The sequence below is a fragment of the Paroedura picta genome, chromosome 3 (assembly GCF_049243985.1).
Source record: "Paroedura picta isolate Pp20150507F chromosome 3, Ppicta_v3.0, whole genome shotgun sequence".
In the NCBI taxonomy this organism is placed as follows: Eukaryota; Metazoa; Chordata; class Lepidosauria; order Squamata; family Gekkonidae; genus Paroedura; species Paroedura picta.
The window spans coordinates 3555688-3578885 of record NC_135371.1 but is presented as its reverse complement, the minus strand read 5'-3'; the positions used below and the strand labels follow the sequence as shown (position 1 = coordinate 3578885).

Sequence of the window (23198 nt, the reverse complement as noted above, 5' to 3'; positions counted from 1 at the left end):
GGCGCCCTCGGCGGGGGGGGGGGGGTTGGGGCTGCAGCGGGATTCTCCAGGCCCCGCCGGGAGGTTGGCAGCCCTTCGCAATAGAAGCAAACCCTGCGAAGGAGCATGAAAAGTTGGGCGGCTTCCCTTGGCCTCTGGCTGGCTTTAATCCCCCCCTCCTTGCTCCTTTCCTTTGGGTCCCGCGCGGGTTGCTCCCGAGGAGCCCCATTGAGCCGCAGCGGCTGCAGCCCGGTCCTTTTGCAGGTGGGTCCGGCCCTGCCAGGGTTAAGGGGAGGGAGGATTTTGCAAGAGAGGCGCTTCCGCTCTTGGGGGGGGGGCTTCCTAATTGCGAAAAGGGGGGAAAGGGCTCCGGATCCGCCAGAGCACAAAGGAGCCCGGCTGCCGGACCGCGGGGAGGCTTCCTTGCGAGTAAGCCCTTGCTGCGGGGGATCGTGGAAGGGAGGAAGGCGGCATCCGTGTTGCACCCCTCTAAGTAAGGGGTTTTCTTGGAGGGTGGATCCCTGGTGGACGGAAGGGCCAATGGGGGGCGGGCAAGGCCCTCCTCTCCTCCTGGCCTGCCTCTGAGGGTTGTTGTGCGGCCGGAGACCAGCAGCAGATCCGAGCTCCTGGGAGGGACCCTTCAGTGCAGGGGAAGAGGTGCCCAGCGTGGTTAAGGGGTCTCTGATTCCTCTTTTCCTTTGGGGGGCTCCACTTTAGCTTAAGAATTAGCCCCGAGGACAGGCAGAAACCGTGTCCTGTAGTTGCACCCTTAAAGAGCCCAACAGGGACACTGAACCGTCCCTAAATACCCAAGAGGCCTACTCAAAGAGTTTGGCTTGCCTCATGGCAAAATGATGTTAAACTGTTTTGCCATATCCAAAATGAAAAGAGGGCAAAGCCCCAGCCTGGCGAAAGAAGTCAGGAACCCAACGGTTTTTGCAAAAGAGTGTATTAAAATTGGAATACAAATGTGTATTATTTATGCACATTAAGATGATTAAAAACAGCACTAAAATATAAAAATCAGAATCTATGCAATATTGCACATACAGCAACATCCTTTGACCCACAGGTTTTTCATTGGTGGTCTAATAAATCATAATATCTGCCAGCGTGTAGTTTTATGAAATCCCTGTAAGATGGTGGCATAAAAATCACAAAAGTGAAGCTCCCAGGAATACATAGGAATAATTCCAGATGCGGAGCTCGCCATAAAGAGTCAAAAATCCACCACTCTGTACAAGGAAAAGACACAGTCCTGTGATCCATGTGTGTTAATCTAAGTTATCTATATGGTTCCTGTTCTGTTTTAGGTGAACTGCCCTGAGCCTTTGGGGAGGGCGGTATATAAATATAAATACAACAAAAACAACAACAACAGCAATAACCAAAAGAAAGTGTTGTACATCCCACAAGAAGCACTTTTCTTCAGATGCACCAGGACAATTCTCACTTGTCTCCTGAGCAAAGGAAATTTTGTGAAATTCAGTAGTCTATTCTTTTTTTCTTTTCTGTCACTTTCTCTGCCCCCCTCTGCTTCCCCAAGGGAGAAGCCTCTCTTCAGAGCCAAATTAGGCTTCTTTTCATAGTCTGTAATGACCCAAAAGAAGGGGAAGGAGATGGAAGAAGAGGGCCCTGGGATTGGCAAGAGAGCAGGCAGAAGCCCTCGTCCCATCCAAGTTGGGAGTGGGGTTGACTTCTGGAAAGGGACTTTGCCAGAGATCCTACAACCGGACACCATGAGCTCAGACGAACGTTGCAGACGCTTCCGGCACTTCCGCTACCAGGAGGCCGATGGGCCCCGAGAGGTTTGCAGCCGGCTCCACGGACTTTGCAACCGCTGGCTGGAGCCAGAGAGGCACACCAAGCAGCAGATCCTGGACCTGGTGATCTTGGAGCAGTTCCTGGCCCTCCTGCCCCAGGAGATGCAGGGCTGGGTCAGAGGATGCGGGCCGGAGAGCAGCTCCCAGGCAGTGGCCCTGGCCGAAGGCTTCCTCCTGAGCCAGGTGGAGGAGAAGAGGCAGGTGGACCAGGTGAGTGGCTGTTCTCCAGGTAGGTCTAATGCAATAGTGATATTTTGCCTTATCCTAAAGATCCCCTGCCAGACATTACTTTTAAATGTTAATTACCCAAAGGGGAGATTTAACTTCGTATTTTACAACTATTTTATGAATTTCATCATTACTACATATTCGATGCTGTGTATCTCATTTCTACATACTAGTTACAGCTTCCAATATATTCAGAAGTTAAAAGTCCATTATTATATATCTCACAATAAAGCGGGGGGGGGGGGAGTCCCAGTATAGTTTCCTTCCTTAAAATCTGGGCTCTGTCTCTTCCCTCCTAAAAATATTGCTAAAAAATCTGTGATGGGCACTTGGTTGCATTGGAGAAATTGAGTCATTGATGCCCACCTATTTCAAGAAGAGCCTCATCCAGCAATGTCTAACCCTCCAATAAAATCAGTCCAGTAGCACCTTGAAGACCAACAAAGATTTATTCAGGGTGTGAGCTTTTGAGTGCAAGCATTCTTCCTTGAAAGCTCACACCCTGAATAAATCCTTGTTGGCCTTCAAGGTGCTATTGGACTCTGGTTTTATTGTGCTACTTCACACCAGCCCTGCTACCCACTTGAACCCCTCCCCCAAGTGAGTTTTAGGGTCCTTATATGAGCTGCAGGCATTGAGAGCCACCAGCAGACTCCAGAAGCGCCTTCCTGTGCAGAGCAGCCCCACTGACTACCCTGAGGCTGCAGCTCCCTATCTGAAGAGCCTCCTGAAGAGGATGCATTTTTCCTGTCTGCAGCAGTGATAGGGTTAAATTCACAGAGCCATTTGCTAGAGAGGCCAAGCCAGGAGCAGGGCAAAAAAGAGGAAAGGCCTCTTGGTGTTCCTAGGGTTGGTGATTCCTGGATGGCAGATTCCTGGTGGATTCTGGGAAAGGCTCAGTTTGGGGACAAGAAGGGCTGAGGTGGGACAACGGATGTAGAGTCCCTCCCCAGTCTCTAGGGGAACTGATTGTCAGTGGGCAGTCAGTTGCAATTTTGGGAGGACTCCAGGCCCCACCTGGAGGTTGGCAACCGTCTAAGGCACTGGTTTGACACTTAGGGTTTTTTTTCTGCGTGACAATAATCATTTTTCATTGTATAACAGAAGTTGTATAAACAAAACTCACCTGGTCATTTTAATGTTCAACAAAAACAAAAGGTCTTTTACATTTACATTTACAGGAGTAAGAAAGAACTTCTGTTTATTGATCGACACTTTAGATTTTACACCGGCTTTCCCTAGCAGGGCTAGGGCGGCTGACGAATGAAAAACTGTAGTTAAAACATAAGTACAATAAAAAACAGTAAAAGCATTAAAACCCATTCCCACCCAACGTCCCCAGTATAGCAACCCAGCAAAATGGGTGAAGCATCTCGAATTGTTAATTGAATTGTTGGCGAGCAAGAAGGAAAGGAAGAACTACCAGGATGAGGTCCTTCCTCCCTCGTAGGGTGAAGAAGAAGAGTTGGGTCTTATATGCCGCTTTTCTCTACCTGAAGGAGTCTCAAAGGGGCTTACAATCCCCTTCCCTTTCCTCTCCCCACAAAAGACACCCTGTGAGGGAGGGGAGGCTGAAAGAGCCCTGAGATTACTTCTCCCTCCAGATACCTCACCTGGTCTGCTGGAAGGGGGCAGAATCTTAGACTGGGACAGGAGCCATTCCTTGGTCTCTTCCATTCCATCTCTTTCCCCTCTCCCTTGCTGCCTTTTCAGATGTTGGGTCCATCCCTGAAGATAGAAGGGACAATCCCTGAGGCGGAAGGAGCTCCATCTGAGGAAGGGCAGAGAGAGCAGGCTATGCAGGCGGAAGGTACATCCCCCAAGGCGGAAGAACCTTGCTTGGAGCAAGGGCAGGGGGTGCAGGCCATGGAGCCTGTCCAAGACGCCCTCTCCTGCGGTAAGGGCTCCTGGATGCAATTGGGGCACACCGTGAATTTGATGGGCAGAGGGTTCCGGTTAGGAAAAAAATTAAATACTTCACACAACGTAGAGCTGGTTTGTGCCACTCTGTAATGCCTCTAAAAAGAAATTAGACCTGTTTAAGGAGGGCACTTCCTCCACTTAATTAAAATATTTGCATCTCACCTTCTTTCGTTAAGAGATGGCTCAAACAAGCAAAGGTTGACAAACCTGGGCAGAATAAAATCAGAGTCTAGTAGCACCTTTGACCAACAAAGATTTATTCAAGGTGTGAGTTTTTGAGTGCAAGCACTCGAAAGCTCACCCCTTGAATAAATCTTTGTTGGTCTTAAAAGTGCTAGAGCCTCTTGTGGCACAGAGTGGTAAGCGGCTGAAAGGTGGTCTGAAAGCTCTGCCCATGAGGTTGGGAGTTCGATCCCAGCAGCCGGCTCAAGGTTGACTCAGCCTTCCATCCTTCTGAGATCGGTAAAATGAGCACCCAGCTTGCTGCTGGGGGGTAAACGGTAATGACTGGGGAAGGCACTGGCAAACCACCCCGTATTGAGTCTGCCATGGAAATGCTGGAGGGCGTCACCCCAAGGGTCAGACATGACTCGGTGCTTGCACAGGGGATACCTTTACCTTTACCTTTTTAAAGGTGCTACTAGAGTCTGATTTTGAATCTGCCCTGAATAATTCTTTGTTGGTCTTAAAGGTGCTACTGGACTCTGATTTTACTGTGCTACTTCAGACCAACACGGCTACCCACTGGAATCTAAATTTGGACACAGTTATTCGGCCAGGCAAAGAAAGGGAGCCCCAGTCTTCTGGAGCAGCAGAGCTCTGAAGACCAGTCTCTAGGGCCCAAAACCACTGGGGAAAATTGAGATCTATGCTTATGAGGGCAGCTGGCGGACTTCTGCGGGAAATCGGCTGCTGTAGAAGGGATGTCAAGCCACGGTCTGGCACCCTGGAGACTTGGGGGAGGGGCTGGGACAGATGGGGTGTCAGGTTGATGCTGCCTCTGGCTTAAAATCACGCTAAGAGACACCCTGAAAACTCCTTCATGTTATCTTTGAGTCTCCAGAAGTGCTCCAGTTACATCTGGACCAAAAGTGACGGTGAGGTGTCAGACAGCGTCAATTCCAGCCCCCACTCCCCCCAAGACCAGACAGAGCCCCCCCCCCAGAAGTCTGGACTATGTTGGAAGCCTTTATAATCCAAAAAGCCTCTCTTCTGCCTCCCCCAGAATTTAGTAAAAAGGCTTAAAATCGAATTGAGGTACAGAGGGGAAGGATGGACAGTCCTGGGTAGGGGGTTTTTGAGGCAGGGAACAAACAAGCCTTCCTTCTTCCTTTGTCTCACAACCAGGCAGAGAGGTTCCGCTGAGCTGTCGTCTGTTCCGAAATGAGGAAAGGGCTGCATCCCATCCAGGCCAGGTAGGAGGGACAGGCTGGGCCCAACCTCCTTTCTCAGGGGGCCCCTTGCGCCTGCATCTGTCCAAGGGGTCCGGGAGAGAGATCCACTAAATGCCATTCCCTTTGCCCATGCCAAGCCGGGCATCCTCTGCCTTCTCTCCCCGTGTGCCATCTCTGCCTGGTGTGCAGGGAAATCTGCTTTTCCTTTCAGCCTCCCTTCTCCTTTGAGGACGTATCCGTCTCCTTCTCCGAGGCAGAATGGGCCCTGCTGGATCCGGGCCAGAGAGCTCTGCACAGGGAAGTCATGCTGGAGAACTACGAGAGCATGGCCTTTCTGGGTAAGGACCTTTCCTAGGAGTCAAAGGGGCAAATTGCTGCCATTGTGGTGAAATATGAATCAATATATTTAAGAGAAATACACCACTTCACAGCTGGTCTTAGTTACTTGTGGAGGGGCTCCTGCTCCCTGGCAGTGCCTGTTCCTGGCATGCAGAAGGCCGCAGGTTCAATCCCCAGCATCTCCTGTTAAAAGGGTCAGGTAGGTGTTGAAGGGAAAGGCCCCTGCCGGAGACCCTCGAGATCCGATGGTGGACTGAGGAGGCGGGACTGACTCCAAGGGACCAGGGGTTGGATCCAGCCAAAGGCAGCCTCATGTGTACACCTGCTCAGGGCAACTGGGGGCAGAGTTGTGGCAGGGGGTGCCTTGGCCTGAGGCAAAAGACATGAGGCCCTCAAAAGGACTCTGTATGGAGCCAGATGGTCATTTTTACGTTACCAGCTTTTACCACACACTATTCCCCCTGGGGGGGGGGTGGGATTACAGACATCTGCTTTGCCTTTGATCTGGCAATGATCCTATGAAGAACACAAGCCTGGCTCCCCTGGAGTTCCTACTCCTTGTATCTGAGCAGCAGCCAGTTCAGAAGGTTCAAGAGGAGAGGGCAGGCAAGTCAAGCAGGCCCCTTTATTGAAGATAAGACATCACTAAACAGCACAGTTTCTGCAGTTCAGGAACGGAAAAACAATAAACACTAACTGTTCTATCTAATCCGTGAAATACTTGGTATTAGATGTCACGTTTTGTTTCAGAAGTAAGTATTCCAGCTGTAGCCTAAGTTGCTCTACCTGTCAAGTTTCCAGGTACAACAGGGAGAGACATCCCTGACCTGCCTGTAATAATGAACAGCTCCAGTAATCAGGCTGGATTCTGCAAGGCATCTCGGAGGCCTGGTCTGCCTTGAGCAGCCAGCCTCTCCATCCTGCAATGCAAATTTGATTGATTGATTGATTGATTGATTGATTGATTGATTGATTGATTGATTGATTGATTGATTGATTGATTGATTGATTGATTGATTGACTGTGCCACCCATCCCAAGGAGTCAGGGTGGTTGACATCATAACAGAATGCAATAAAAACAAATCATAAATTAAATTTAGTTAAATTAAAAATTATTAACATTAAAATGTAGTTAAAACCACGTATTTCAACATTATCCATCCTGGCTTAGGAGAGTTCTGTCTTCTTCATCAAGTGTGAGAACAGGATGTGTCCATAGTGGCTGGACAATGCTGGATGAACCTGCTTCTCTGCCTTCAGCTATGTGTGAACGCATAGGGAGGCCAGGTTCGTTGGTGGACTATGGGCTTCAACGCTAGGCCCAGTGGAACAAGAAGAAAAGTTGGGTTTTACACCCTACTCTTCACTGCCCAAAAGAGCCTCAAAGCGGCTGACGGTTGCCTTTCCATCCTCTTCCCCACAAGAAACACCCCGTGAGATAGGTGAGGTTCAGAGAGCTCTGTGAAAACAGAACTATAAGGACTGTGACTAGCCCAAGGTCATCCAGCTGGCTGCATGTCAAGGAACAGTAGATTAGAAGCAGCAGCAGTCTCCAAATCTGTCTTGTAGGTCCAGTGGAACTGCTTTAAGTCCCGCATGACCCAGGTCTCATTAGGGAGAGGATTCCCCCAGGCCTGATCCCATTTGGGAGAGTGTTCCAGCAAGAAGTGTGGCTTCTTACGTTGTTGCTCGATAGGCTCAGCAGACCAGGTTGGGAAGCCAGCTCCTGCTGGGGCTTCTGAAACACGGTTGGTGTCTAGAGGCTGGAGATGTGGGGTGCTCGTGCCTCGTCATGGCTCCCCTCTTCCCCCCATCTCTCCATCTCTCTTTCTGCAAAAGAGGGAAGATGTTCCAGAGAGACTGTGTTGGGGAAGGAGAGTGGCATTGCACCCAAGGGAAGGCTGCAGAGTTCCTCAAGGGAATGCCACGAGCAGAGCTCATTCCCAAAGGAATGGGCTCAGAGTGAGTTTTCTTCCCTGTCTTGTCAAGGGAAGGGGCGAGGAATAGCCATAGGGGATCTCTGTTTCCCTTCTGAGCAACATTTCAGATCTCGAGGCTCAGAAACTCCAGAGGAAGACCTCAGGTGTGGCTCTTGAGGGAGTGAGGGAGTCTTAAATGCTAGCAGTTTTGGGAAAGGTGGAGGGGTAGTTAAGGTCAGCCAAGCTGGATGAGGCCGAAGGGCTATCAGTTCTTTCCTGATACAGCCACATAGATGCCTTTGGACCTGGCCAGCCCCCTTGGGTGCTAACAGGATCTCTCTGTTTATTCCAGCAGTGGAAGATCAGGGGAACGGAGAGGATGAGGAACTCCATCAGCAAAGGCCAAGTAGAATTAACGATGAAGATTTAACAGAAAACGTCAGGATCCAAGACAGGCCTAAGAGAAAACAAAGCGTCTGTATGGTGGAGAACCAAGATGGCAGAAAGCATAATCCGTATTGTTCAAACCGCAGAATAATGAGGTCAAGTAAATCCATTCAGTGTGGAAAGTACAGCAATAGATCACAGTTCGTTTTACACCAAAGAGAACACAAAGGGGGAAAACTCTTTGAACACCCGGAGTGTGGAAAAAGATTCAGTGAGAGAGGAGTTCTTCAAAGACATCTGAAAACGCACACAGGGACAAAACCTTTTGAATGCTTAGTGAGTGGAAATAGATTCAATTGGAGTGGCAGTCTTCAACAGCAACAAAGAACTCACACAGGGGAGAAACCGTTTGAATGCTCAGAGTCTGGAACGAGATTCCATAAATTCAATGTTCTTCAATGCCATCTAAAAACCCACGTAGGGGAGAAGCCTTTTGAATGCTCAGAGTCTGAAAAAACATTCAATCGGAGTGGCAGTGTTCAACAACACCAGAGAACTCACACAAGGGAGAAACCTTTTGAATGCTCAGAGTGCGGGAAGAGATTCAGTTGGAGTAGAACTCTTCGACAGCATCAGAGAATTCACACAGGGGAGAAACTCTTTGAATGCTTAGAGTGTGGAAAGCGATTCATCCAGAGTACCTATTTTCAGCAACATCAGAGAACTCACACAGGGGAGAAACCTTTTGAATGCTTGGAGTGTGGAAAGAGGTTTGCTTGGAGTAGAACTTTTCAACACCATCAGAGAATTCACAAAGGGGAGAAACCCTTTGAATGCCCAGAGTGCGGAAAAGGATTCAGTGAGAGGAATAGACTTCAACAGCATCAGAGAATCCACACAGGGGAGAAGCCCTTTGAATGTTTACTGTGTGGAAAGAGATTCATTCAGAGTACCTATCTTCAGCAACATCAGAGAACTCACACAGGGGAGAAGCCCTTTGAATGCTCAGACTGTGGAAAGAGATTTGCCTGGAGTAGAACTTTTCAACACCATCAGAGAATTCACACAGGGGAGAAACCCTTTGAATGCTCAGAGTGCAGAAAGAGATTCAGTGAGAGTAATAGTCTTCAACAGCATCAGAGAATTCACACAGGGGAGAAACCCTTTGAATGTTTAGTGTGTGGAAAGAGATTCATTCAGAGTAGTCATCTTCACCAACATCAGAGAACTCACACAGGGGAGAAGCCCTTTGAATGCTTAGAGTGTGGAAAAAGATTCAGTCGGAGTAGGACTCTTCAAGATCATCAGATGATTCACACAGGGGAGAAACCATTTGAATGTTCAGTGTGTGGAAAGAGATTCATTCAGCGTATCCGTCTTCAGCAACATCAAAGAATTCACACAGGGGAGTAACCTGAATGATCAGTGTGTTGAAAGAAGTTCAGTGTGAGGGGGATTCTTCAGCAACATCAAAGAACCCACATAGGAGAAACATTTTGTGGGTAAACAGTGTATAAAGAGACTGAGTAACAGCATTAGAGAACACAGAGGAAAAGCTTTTAGAATGCTCAAAGTGTGGAGCTTCATAGAGCATGGAAATCTTCAGCATCTAAGAACCCACACAAGAAGAAACCGTGTAACTGCTTAGCCCATGAAATGAGCATTTATCTTATTTCACACCTGTAACATAACATACTATATAAAGCAGTGGTTCTCAACCTGGGGGTCGGGACCCCTTTGTGGGGTCGAATGACCCTTGTACAGGAGTGATGGCAGGGCAAGCAGCTTGGCTGGGGGGCACTATCAACACAACAGCCTTGCAGGGTAGATCGAGATAGAGCATTCATCTGTCTGGAGCAGCGGAAAAGAGCGAGATTGGCATGGTGGGACAAGACACAGAATTGAACTGTGAAACCCTGGACAAAAAACCCACAATTTATATACAATCACGAACAATGGATCTTCACACCCTTGGTCAGTTTCAGTTTAATTTCTGTGCAAGAACACTTGTATAATTTTATGGTTGGGGGTCACCACAACATGAGGAACTGTAGTAAAGGGTCGTGGCATTAAGAATATTGAGAACCACTGATATAATGCATTCACACTATATAAACTCTTGTAGAATATTTGAATCTCCACATAAAATATACTGCAACAAGGAAGAAATGTTAAACGTCCTGACCAGCTCAAACCTTCTGGGGGTATATGAAACAGCTGAAAGAATTAAACTTTATATATTTGAAATAATTCCACTGAAGAAGAAAGACATTGAAAACGGGAAATAGAATTATATCATTTATCCGGAACACGTTTTGGTGGCTGTTGTTTGGTTCATACTTTATATTATTTGAAAGAATCGATATTTCCCTATAAGGGAATCTCAAGATGTGAACATTTAAAAGAACAAAATAAAAATAGGGAGGATTAAGCGGGGCCAATTGGCTGGAGTTTTTTCTTATTTCCTGGACTAGCCATCCGACCCGCCTTCTTAGCACCACGAGTGGTTAAATGGCAGGGAGCAACGAGTAGGAATCATTGCGAGGGAGTCAGCAGTGGGGTCCCACAAGGCATTGGGGATGGTCCTATTGACTTATCCGTAATCAGGGGAGAGTTGCGTAGTGGACCTGTTTGCATAGGACAACAAAATATTTAGGATGCTGAAAGCCAAGACTGATAGATAGATAATTTTATTTGTATATATCCATAGGCCTTTACAAAATATAAAATTCAAATTTATAAACAGTAAATTAAAGGAGCTGTATATAAATATAAAATTTAAGACCAAAGAACTGAAACAGCATCCATGACTTTGTAAGAAGTGTAAGAGTATTAGGGGCCTGCCTTAGCGGTAATAATGTTGGCCCTTATTTTCCTCGCAGCCAAAGGAAATAGAGGGGTTTTATGTGTTACATTATCAACATGGTCAGATAGAAGATAGTCTTTTCAGCAACAGAGGGGAGGTTAGTGCCTCGTAAGATCTCATTAAGGAATTTGGCCCTGGGTTCAGCGTAAAGTAAGCAGTCAAGCATGCAGTGGGGTAAATCCTCCAGAGCTTTTGCACCGCAAATACAAAATCGCTGTTTTTTTGGCATACAGCTAAAACGGCCAGCCAAAACCTTTGTGGACATCATTTCGAATCAAAGTGATGTAAAAGCTGCTCTGAGATTATGGTTAGTAAACTTAATAAGATCAGAGAATCTACGGTGGTCCTATTTAAACCGCTTGAACCAGGATGCTGACTTAATTTCCAAAATTTGCATTCTGTCTAACTGGGCATCACTTTTGAAGATCCAGTCTCTAAGGTGGGAGTTATAGAAAGCCAAGACTGAGTAAAGAGCTCCAAGGAGACCTCTACCCATGGGGTGAGAGGGTGACAATTTGGCAACTCTCAGTGTGGGTGTGAGGGGAGGCACGTTGGGACAGAAAGGGCTTGATGTCAGAGCAGATAGCTAAATGACGGTTTCTGTTCTTATAACTTTGTGGCAAAAATAATAATAAAATAATAATTTTGCCTGCAAATGGGAAAAATCAACAACCCCCTGCACAGGTGCCTTTCCTGTGGCTGCCCCCTCACCTTCACGGTGTCGGGTGAAGACTCAGCTTGGCTTTGGTCCCGCTTTTCATTCTACAACCCTCATCCGACTGTGGCATTCAGGGACTGCCCCATCTGGTTGGTTGAATGGACACTCTCTGTGTAATCCAAACGAGAAAGGCAGACTGTCACTCACGTCCCCAAAGCCCACCGTACAGCCAAATCTCCTGGAATCCCCCGCCCTTGGAACTCGTGACCCTGTGGAGGCCTGACTCCCATGAGTCCTCCTTCAAGGGCCAAAACAGCCCTGAAAAGGCCCCTTCCTATAACTCAGAGAAACCAAGGGTGCCGGGCGGTGGTTGGGGACAGGGAAAGGTGTAATGGCCCTGAAAGGCCAACAACCCAGTGGGATGCATTACAGACACTTGAGAACAATATTTTAGAAACTGAAAGGTGGAAAATCCTACACCTTTTAAGTCCTTACCAGGCCCAAAAGCCTCTGGAACACCCTGGGCCAGAATGGGTATTAAGCAAAAAAACAAAACAAAAACAGTGAGATGCTTTAGAATCCCAATATTTTAGGAAGGAAAAAGCAGAAGTCCTGCCCCTATCTTGCCAGGCCAAAAAACCTGGCATGCCAGATTACAAGTCCGCACTCCTACCCACTACACCAAACTGGCTCTCAACCTGGGGGTCGGGATCCCTTTGTGGGTCAAACGACTCTTTCACAGGGGTCGCGGCAGGGCAGGCAGCTTGGCTGGGGGGGTGCACCATCCACACAACAGCCTTGCAGGGTAGATTGAAGTAGAGCGCTCTTCTCCCTGGCGCAGCGGAAAAGAGCGAGACCAGCCTGGTGGGACAAGAGGCAGAACTGAACTAAGAAACCCCGGAGAGAAGAAAACAAATTATCTACAATCCTGAACCATGGATCTTCACGCCATTGGTCAATTTCGGTTTAATTTCCGTGAAAGAACCCTTGCATCATTTTATGGTTGGGGGTCACCTCAACAGGAGGAACCGGATTAAAGGGTTGAGAGCCACTGCATTAAAGAAATAAGAGTAGGGGGGGGGGCGAGTAGGAAGCACGACAGACACTTGGGAACAATACTTTAGAACTAAAAAAGGCGGAATTCCCAAATCTTTATGGATCTGTTCCAGCTGGCAGGGGCTCATGGGACTGGTAGTCCACGGACCTCTGGAGACCAGCCACAGATTGGCCACCCCACTTTAAAGTCACGCGGGAACCAGGAAGGAGACCCCCCGGCCCTGCCCGGAGGAGCCGTTTTCCCCGCAGGGGGGTCGGGTGCCGGAGGAATCAGTTCCATTCCGGGAGATCTCCAGGCCCTGCCGGGAGGATGGCATCCCCTCCCGCTGACAGCACCCCTATTGGAACGGGGGGGGAGTGAAAAGTAGATCAGCTTCCAGGGCTCCCTCCGCCTTCATCCCGCCCCCCCCGCCCCCTTCTTTCTGCGCCGCCTGCGGGGGGGGGGGTAGCGGGATTGCTCCCGAGGAGCCCCATTGAGCCGCAGCGGCTGCAGCCCGGTCCTTTTGCAGGTGGGTCCGGCCCTGCCAGGGTTAAGGGGAGGGAGGCTTTTGCAAGAGAGGCTCTTCCGCTCTTGGGGGGGGGGGACCGGGGGGGGAGGTCGCTTCCGGATTGCCAAAATTGGGGAGGAGCTCCAGATGCGCCGGAGCAGAAAGGAGTCTGGCAGCTGGACCGACGGGGGCCTCCCTTGCAAGTCAGTCATTGTTCTTGGGGGGGGGGGGGGGTTAGATCCTGATTTGCTCCACTCTGTAAATAGGGGTCTTTTTTTGGGGGGGGGGGGGGGTTGGCAGAAGGGCCATAAAGGGATCAAAGAAAGGGACGCCAAAGAAAGACACCTTGCAGGGTGGGGGTGAGCAGAGCCTCCTCTCCGCCTGGCCTACCTCTGAGGGTTGTTGTGGGAAGGAGGAAGGTGGAGGAGGCGAGACCAGCAGCCCCCTAACCCCGGCTCCCGGAAAAGGAGGCTCTGAGAAAGTGGAAAGCGGGAGACAAAAAAAACAGCTCTGCGTGAAGAAGGCCAGTCTTCCCACCCCTTCCCCTACCCCTCCGCCGGTCACTCGGACGGACGGAGATCTTGCCTAGTGCCTCGGTCCTGTAGAAGAGATGCAGACACGGGTTAATGGGTCTCCTTTCTACCCTAAGAATGAGCCCTAGAACAGGCGGAAACGAGACGTCCTGAGAGGCTAAGCTTGTAGTAGCATCCTGAAAGAGCCAAACAGAGGCACTAAACCTTCCAGCTTGGTGAGAGCCAGCTAGGTGTAGGAGTGCTGAGCCAGGTTGGATTCCCTGCTCCCCCTCATGCAGCCAGCCGGGTGGCCTTGGGCTCCCCACGGCACTGATCAAGCTGTTCTGACCGAGCGGGAATCTCAGGGCTCTCTCAGCCTCACCCACCCCACAGGGTGTCTGTTGTGGGGAGAGGGAAGGGAAGGCGACTGTAAGCCGCTTTGAGACTCCTTCGGGTACAGAAAAGCGGCATATAAGAACCAACTCTTCTTCTTCCGTAATCTCAGGGCTCTCTCAGCCTCACCCACCTCACAGGGTGTCTGTTGTGGGGAGAGGAAAGGGAAGGCGACTGTAAGCCGCTTTGAGACTCCTTCGGGTAGAGAAAAGTGGCATATAAGAACCAACTCCTTCTTCAGTAATATCAAGGCTCTCTCAGCCTCACTTCCCTGCAATATGGCAAAATGAAGTTAAACTGTTCTACAATATATAAAATTAGCCCCTAGGACAGACCTGAACCACCGTTGTGAGAGATTAAGCTTGTCACATCCTTAAAGAGCCGAACCGAAGATATGAAACCATTCCTCAGAACCAAAGAGGCTTACTCAAAGGAGCTCAATTGGCAAAGCGAGCAGGAGCATCAGGATCAGCACAATTCAACAACTTCCAGCAACACAATAGTAACAGTAGTGTCAGCAGCCAACAGCACTTCCGGACAACAGTTCTAACCCTGATGGTGACAACATGGTCAACTGTTCTATAATACAGGGGTAGAACCTGTGGTCCTCCAGATGTCAGTGGACTACAATTCCCATGAGCATTTGCTGGCAGGGGCTCCTGGGAATTGTAGTCCATGAACATCTGGAGGACCACAGGTTGAGGATCCCTGCTATAATATACAAAACAAAAAGGGAGCAAAACCCCAACCAGACAAAAGAAGTCAGGTTGAGCAAAAGAGTGTATTAAAATTGGAATAGAAATATTTATTGCTTAATGCACATTAAGAAGATTAGAAACAGCATTACAAAATATGAAAATCAGGATCTATGCAACGTTGCACATCCAGCATCAGTGGCTGCACGGGGGATGACCAAACATGCTTTGACCCACAGGGTTTTGATTCGTGGTCTAATAAATCATAATATCTGCCAGAGTGTAGTTTTATGAAATCCCTGTAAGATCCCTGTAAGATGGTGGCATAAAAATCACAAAAGTGAAGCTCCCAGGAATACATCGGAATAATTCCAGATGCGGAGCTCACCATAGAGAGTAAAAAATCCACCACTCCAAGGCTCAGTCCTGGCGGAGGATGGTATATAAATATAATAATAATAACAACAACAACAACAACAACCAAAACGCACAGGAAGCACTTTCTTCGGATCTACAAGGGCAATTCTTACTTGTCTCCTGAGGTTAGGAAGTTTTGTGAACTTCTGTGGTGTATTTTTTCTTTTTGTCAAATGGCTGTCTGTCTTTCTCTGTCTCCCCCCCCCCCCCCCGCCTTCCCCAAGGAGAAGCCTCTGTTCACAGCTGAGGGAATTTTTCATAGTCTGAGGTGACCCAAGAGAAGGGGAAGGAGATGGAAGAAGAGGGCCCTGGAGGACCCGGGATGGGCCAGGCAGCAGCAAAAGGCCCTCGCCTTATCCAGGCTGGGAGTGGTGATGAATTCTGGGAAAGGGCTGGGCCAGAGATGCTGCATCCAGCCACTGTGGCCTCAGATGTGCACAGCCGATGCTTCCGGCACTTCCGCTACCAAGAGGCCGATGGGCCCCGAGAGGTTTGCAGCCGGCTCCACGGACTCTGCAGCCGCTGGCTGGAGCCAGAGAGGCACACCAAGCAGCAGATCCTGGACCTGGTGATCCTGGAGCAGTTCCTGGCCCTCCTGCCCCAGGAGATGCAGGGCTGGGTGAGAGGATGTGGGCCGGAGAGCAGCTCCCAGGCGGTGGCCCTGGCCGAAGGCTTCCTCCTGAGCCAGGCGGAGGAGAAGAGGCAGGTAGAACAGGTGAGGGGGTTTCCTCCAGGTGGGTCCAATTCAAGCAAAGATATCTGGCCTTAACCTAAAGATTCTCTGCCAGACATTTGTCCAAATCATCCAAAGGGGAGAATTACCTGCCTTGTTTAAGAACTGCATTATTCATGTCATCATTACTCCATATTCCATGTTCCATATATCATTTCTACATACTACCCATAGCTTCCCAAACTCCGAAGTCCAAAAGAAGTTTATTATATGCCTCACAAGAAAAAAAAAAACACAAATTGTTCAAAATCCACTTCCTTATATATTCAAAACTTCTCCTTTTCTCATTCTTCTAAGCTTGGACATACGTCTGCTTTGCATTTTGCTGTGTATTCTAGCTGCTGTGACCATGTATTCCTATATTTCTTTCAAAACTTTGATTTTTGCCATGGAGTCCTCCCCTTCTCCCCAGACAGCCCAGTTGCTCCAATTCTGGAGCAATTCCATTGGGCACCGGTTTTATACCTTTATATATGCTCAGAGGTTCTTTTGGGTGGCAATAACCAATCTATTTCATAAAATCAGAGTCTGGTGGCACCTTTAAGACCAACAAAGATTTATTCAATGCATGAGCTTTCGAGTGCAGGCACTCAGTCTGAGGAAGAGGGCTTGCACTCGAAAGCTCACGCCTTGAATACATCTTTCTTGGTCTTCAAGGTGCCCCTGGAACTCTGATTTTATTGTGCTCCTTCAGACCAGCTCGGCTACTCATCTGAATCAATCTATTTCATGTTCTGTTGATGGCCATTCCCATCTGAGCTCTCCAGTATGGCGACCGACTAAAAGAGGTGCAGAATCTCAAGTAGTTAATTGAGGGGTCGGAGAGCCAAGAGGAAATAAAAGCCCGCCAGGGCAAGGGCCCTCCTCCCTCGCATGCCCAATTGAGGGGGAACTCCTGCCATCCTCGGAATCCACTGTAGCCCCATCCAGAGACCCTGAGGCCTTCCTTCTTCGAAGCCGAGGCCTGCCCAACAGAAAAGAGGAACATTTGAAGAGAGCCATGCCAGCAAAGAGCCTGGCATGACCTGGCATCTGTCCCCCAGAGAAACAAGCACAAGAGGATCAACTTGGACTCACGCATACCTCAGTGTGAGCCAGGTGGTGTGAACGGCATAAACAAACCAGGGAGCCCCATGGAGGTGGGTTCCAGTCATGTCAGGAGGGCGCTAGGAGCTCTGCCAGACACGGGTGGGAAAATGCTTGGCACGCTACCTTTGCAATCCGGGCCAAAGTAAAGAGGGAAGGGTCAAAGGTCACCCGCAAATTCATGAAGGTGTGCAAAGTTATTAATTGCACACTCTCTAGGCAGGGGAGAGGCACTTCGTCTCCTGGACCCCTTCTTCCCCAGCCATAGACCTCCGTCTTTGGCTCTGTTGCAGCCACCTTGTCATGGTCCCCAGACACCTGGCTGGTGGAACTGGGATGTGTAAGGCCAGCTATTCATCAGTAGATAGAGCTGGCTTTCACTGCCCCCTTCAGCAGATTCTTCTACCGGACGATTTCTTCTCCCTCCAGATACCTCACCAGGCCTGCCAATGGAAGGGGGCAGAGTCTGGGTGTGGGGCAGGACCCATTCCTTGGTCTCCTCCATTCCATCTCTTGCCCCTTTCCCCTGCTGCCTTTCCAGATGTTGGGACTATCCCTGAAGGTAGAACCTACAAGCCCTGAGGCGGAAGGAGCTCCTTCCGAGGAGCAGGCAGTGAAGGCGGAAGGTACATTCCCAGAGGCGGAAGGAGCTTGCTTGGAGCAAGGGCAGAGAGCAGATGCGCTCTCCTGTGGTAAGGATTCCTCGTGCCTGGATGCGATTGGGGCACACTGTGAACTCAATGGGTAGAGAGTTCTCTTCAGGAAAATAATTCTGTATTTCTTAACACAACGCAGAGCGGTGGACCCAAGGCCCACTAACTATGATCCCTCTGAAATTAGACAAATTCACGGAGGGCGGTTCTGAAACATTCCCGTCTCACTTTCTTTCCATAAGAGGGGGCTCAAAAGAGAATAGCCTGTGGTGTATTCAGCCTGGTGAATAAAGGCATTCTCCATGCCTGTAGCCTGTGCTAAGGTCATGCGCCATCTGGGCCAGTGTAAACGAGGGGCCGCCTCTCGGCCTGTGCCTGCCAAACAGCATGATGCTCGGCCAACGCCAACCGGCTGGTGACCCCTTGCCCCTCGGAAGCCCATTTGGCCTCCTGGCGGAATGAGCTCCCAGCGGCGATTCGGGCTGGGTTAGAGCTGCCACAGTTCTGCAGGGCCTGCAAAAGGGAGCTCTTCCGCCAAGCGTTTCGTCGAGGCCAGGGACAACATCTCTTGGTCCTCCAGAACCGCCTCCGACTCAGACGGGGCCAGTGGTCACATCGTGGGGCAAGCCCGCTCCGAATAATGTGGTCGAAACGTTCCATGTTAGCAGTTATACAGTGATTAATCAAAGGTTCAATTGTTTCCGTTTAGCAGGGGTAGTCAAACGGCGGCCCTCCAGATGTCCATGGACTACAATTCCCAGAAGCCCCTGCCAGCATTCGCTGGCAGGGGCTTCTGGGAATTGTAGTCCATGGACATCTGGAGGGCCGCCGTTTGACTACCCCTGTCGTTGAGGAAGCTGAAGCAGTCACCGAACTTATATGGCACCTGTCACACGGTGTTCGTGTTCTCTGCAAAGGGCCCTGAGCCTGAAGGGAGGGCGGTATATAAATGTAAGAAATAAGGGCAGATGGCGGCTTCTGTGAGAAATAGAATTAGGGGGGCGCACTCTGGCTGCTTCAGGGGGGCGGCCAGCGGCGTTTGGGGGGGGGGAGTGCCAAGGAACCCTCTGAAAATGTATTCAAGCCTTCCAATGGGCTCCAGTCACATCTGGGTCTAATGTCACGTTCACATGTCATGTGATGTCAGGTCCAGCCCCCCCTTTCCCTCCCCCCAGACCAGACTCAGATCTCGTGGAAGTCTGAAGTGTATTGGAAGCATTTGTAATCCGTGAGCTTTTCTGTAATCTGGAGTTTTTCTTCCGCCTCTCCGAGAATTAAGTGAAAAAACTTAAGAATCATGTTGAGGGTACAGAGGGGAAGGTTTCACAACCCTCGGAAAAGGCTGTTTGAAGCAGGGAGCAAAAAAAAACAAAACTTCCTTCTTCCTTTGCGTCATTAACAGACAGTGGAGACGTTCTGCAGAGCTGTCGTCTGTTCCGAAATGAGGGAAGGACTGCATCCCATCCAGGCCAGGTAGGAGGGACAGGCCGGGCCCAGCCTCCTTTCTCAGGGACCTCTTGCTCCTGCATCTGTCCAAGGGGTCCGGGGGAGAGACCCTCTGAATGCCGTTCCCTTTGCCCATGCCAAGCCGGGCATCCTCTGCCTTCCCTCCCCTTGTGCCATCTCTGCCTGGTGTGCAGGGAAATCTGCTTTTCCTTTCAGCCACCCTTCTCCTTTGAGGAGGTGTCCGTCTCCTTCACTGAGGCAGAATGGGCCCTGCTGGATCCGGGCCAGAGAGCTCTGCACAGGGAAGTCATGCTGGAGAACTACGAGACCGTGGCCCTTCTGGGTAAGGCGTCAAAGGGGAAAATTGCTGCCATTGTGATGAGACATAAATCAGAATACACCGTTTTGAGGCCAGTCCCAGTCCTTGGTTCGATGGTGGTGTCCTCTGGCAGTTCGTGTACCACAGAATCACAGAGTTGGGAGGGGCCATACAGGCCATCTAGTCCAACCCCCTGCTCAACGCAGGATCAGCCCAACACATGCAGCCCAAAGCATGTACTTGGCATGCAGAAAGTCCCAGGTCCAGCCCCCAGCATCTCCAGTTAGAATGATCATGATGTGAAAGAGCTCTGCTGATGGACCAAGAGTTAGACTCAGTCAAAGGCAGCTTCCTGGGTGTGTTCTTGCCCAGGGGAAACTGAGCCCAGAATTGTGGCCATCCGCCCAGCTAGAGGAGGTGCTCTGGCCGGAGGCAAAGAGCATGAGGCCCTGGGAAAGACTGTGGAAGGAACCAGACGCTCATTTCTCTGCTCTCAGCCTTCACCACATACCCTTTGGGATCACAAACATCCCGCACTGCCTGTGATCGGGAAACGATCCTGTCAAGAACACCAGCCTGGGGAGGCCAAGGTCACTGTTCTTCCTGCCCGAGCAGCACCTACAAGAAACGCTAACTGTTCTATCTAGTCTAATAATGCCTGAAATAATTTGTTTTAGATGGCAGGTCTTGTTGCAGAATAAGTATTCCAGCTTTAGCTTAAGTTACTCTACATGAAATTGTTCATTATGTTGAGTCAGGGAAATTTCAAAGCATTCTAGCATGGCATGAGTATAAAGTTTTTCTGTACCAGTTTTGAGCATAACGTTAGCATAGCTCCATTCTAGTCTGTGGGTGGTTCTTTTGTTCCCACACGAGCTGGCTGAGTGTGAGTATTCTTCCAGGTTTTGTCAAGAGAATAGGCAAGGAAAAGCCATGGGGATTTCTGTTACATTTCTGAGCTGCTTTTGAAAACTGGAGGCTCAGAAACTCCTGCTGCACAAGAACTCACCTGTGACTTGCAAGGTTGTATTCTTAAATATTAGCTACTCTGGGGAAAGTTGAGGGGATGGTTAAGGGCAGCCAAGCTAGACAGTCGAAAGGCCTCCTGTAAGCACATAGACCTTACCAGCCCTCCCAGGTGCTAACAGAATCTCTGTTTATTACAGCAGTGGAAGATCTTGGGTATGAAGAGGGTGAGGAACTCCATCAGCAAAGGCCAAGTAGAGTTAATGAAGAAGACTTAAAGGAAAACGTCATGATCCATGGTAGACCTGAGAGAAAGCTGGATGTACATATGGATGAGAACCAAGGTGAAAGAAAGGGTGATCTACCTTTTCCAAACCACACAATAACGAAGTCAAGTAAATCCATTCAGTGTGCTAAGTACTTCTTAAATAGATCACAGCTCTTTGTACACCAAAGAATTCACAAAGGGGAGAAACCTTTTGAATGCTCAGAGTGTGGAAAGAGATTCAATAAAAGTGGCTATCTTAAGAAGCATCAGAGAGTCCACACAGGGGAGAAACCTTTTGAATGCTCAGAGTGTGGAAAAAGATTCAGTACGAGGACAATACTTCAACAGCATCAGAGAATTCACTCAGGGGTGAAACCTTTTGAATGCTCAGAGTGTGGAAAGAGATTTTGTCAGAGCAATGGTCTTCAATACCATCTGAAAACCCACACAGGGGAGAAGCCTTTTGAATGCTCAGAGTGTGGAAAGAGATTCAGTATGCGTTTCAGTCTTCATAACCATCAAAGAACTCACACAGGGGAGAAACCCTTTGAATGTTCAGAATGTGGAAAGAGATTCAGTGTAAGTTATTATCTTCAGAAGCATCAGAGAACTCACACAGGGGAAAAGCCTTTTGAGTGCTTAGAATGTGGAAAGAGATTCAGTGTGAGTTACCACCTTCAGAGACATCAGAGAACCCACACAGGGGAGAAGCCTTTTGAATGCTCAGAGTGTGAAAAGAGATTCAGTGTAAGTTATTATCTACAGAGACATCAGAGAACTCACACAGGGGAGAAACCTTTTGAATGCTCAGAGTGTGGTGAGAGATTCAGTTTCAATTGCAATCTTCAGCAGGGCCTAAGAAGCAACATAGAAGAAACATTTTGAGAGCTCAGTGTGTGGAAAGAGACTGAGTAGCAGCATTAGCCCAGAAAGAGGGAAATCCCTTTGAATGTTCAGAGTATAGATTGTCACTCAGCATGGAAATCTTCTACAGCATCTAAGAACGCATAGAGACTGAGAAACCATGCAACCGCTTAGCCCATTAAGAGAGTTTTCCTCTTATTTCACACCTGAAAGACAACAGACTCTATAAAGCATTCCCACTCTATAAGCTCTTGCAGAATGTTTGCATCTCCCCAGAAAATAAACCCTAACTTGGAAGAAATGGTAAAAGTTCTTGGATGGTGGAAGGAATCTCAGTCACATTTGAAGCCTTCCAATCGATCTCACAGGGAAAAAACACAGATGAGTTGGAGGCAATTTAAGAGCTGCTCACGTCTCCTGAATCCTGGAGGAGTCCCCACAAGGGAAGAACCTCCTAAATAATCCGTAGGTGGGAAGAGCTTGAGGCACAGATCCGATTCCCATATCCTACGAAGAATCCATAGAAGGGAGAAACATCCCTGTAGAAGAAAACTGGCAAAAGCATTCTCCCCCCCCCCCCCAATCCTGTGAGGAAATAGCCCAGCTGAGGGTGAGGGATATCTGCACTCTCTGTGCTACGGGCAACATCTGACCAGGCGGCATCCTTGATTCACAAGCCTCCTGGGATGAGAGCAAGCTGTGCTGAAGAAGAAGAAGAGTTGATTCTTATATGCCGCTTTGCCCTACCCGAAGGAGGCTCAAAGCGGCTTACAGTCGCCTTCCCTTTCCTCTCCCCACAACAGACACCCTGTGGGGTGGGTGAGACTGAGAGAGCCCTGATATCACTGCTCAGTCAGAACAGCTTTAATCTGTCATGCCAGATTAGAAGTCTGCACTCCTAACCACTACACCAAACTTGCTCTCTACCAAACCGTAGAGGCCCGACCCAACCCTCTTCCCTCCCCAGTCCAGCCTGCTCTGAGCTGTCTTGGGGGTCACCGACCTGAAGTCCAAAGAGCTGCGTCAATAGGATTCATTGGGGTTGAAGAGAAAGTCAGAGAAGACAAAACTGCGTTTAGGAAGAACAGATTTTCTCTCACCTCTATCAAGCATTGTGTTTTTTGCATTTAGCAGGGTTTTTGTGTGTTTGCGTTCATTAAAGTTTTCAACAGTTCTTGAGGTACGTCTTTTTTCAGTTGTGTGTAGCCTTGGGAATAAAATTTTCTTGCGGACGCAAGAATTAATTCGACTCAGTTTGTCCCCATTCATGATTTGGGTCAGTCCAGTTCAAGAGCCACGGTCGGGGTTCACATCCACAGTCTGCTTGGAAACTCTTTGGATGCCCCTTTGCCTGTCACAATTTCAGACTAGCAGACCTTGCAAGATTGTTTGTTTGTTTATTTGGATTTTTATTCTTTATGGCTCTGAGCAATTTACATGGAATATTGCATTATACATGGAACTTTATAACAATCTACAACATTATATAAATTTCAATAGAACATCACATCAATCTTTGAGGTAACAATTCACAACACAACATGAATAACAACAGCACTGGGGATATCAAATTGTTCAGTCATGGGAGGGCGTCTGAAGGGGGGGGCCCAGCAGATGTTCTCAGTTGGTCAGCCTCAAGCAAATGACTGGTGGGGGAGCTCCCTTTTGCAGGCCCTGCGGAATTGTGGAATTTGGGGCAGGGCTCTGATCTCCTCAGGGAGCTCCTTCCACCAGGTGGTAAAATGCCAGCCACGTTACCTTTGTGACCTGGGCTTCCTTTGTAAG

The 23198-nt window shown here is 49.0% G+C and overlaps 2 protein-coding genes across 2 annotated transcripts; both read left to right on the top strand.

Moving 5' to 3' along the window:
* The first annotated feature begins 295 nt into the window (after positions 1-295).
* On the top strand, positions 296-22587 carry LOC143834145 (uncharacterized). Its single transcript, XM_077330751.1, is given in 7 exon segments — positions 296-2012; positions 3744-3927; positions 5301-5368; positions 5559-5685; positions 7959-9475; positions 9538-9573; positions 20700-22587. Coding segments are annotated over 7 exon segments (3105 nt in total). The 5' UTR covers positions 296-1574; the 3' UTR covers positions 21435-22587.
* On the top strand, positions 13171-18259 carry LOC143834119 (zinc finger and SCAN domain-containing protein 21-like). The gene is made up of 3 exons (XM_077330719.1): positions 13171-13264; positions 15303-15793; positions 17439-18259. Exons 2-3 carry the CDS (start codon positions 15371-15373, stop codon positions 17643-17645), a joined length of 630 nt encoding a protein of 209 aa, XP_077186834.1. The 5' UTR covers positions 13171-13264; positions 15303-15370; the 3' UTR covers positions 17646-18259.
* Positions 22588-23198: the final 611 nt, after the last annotated feature.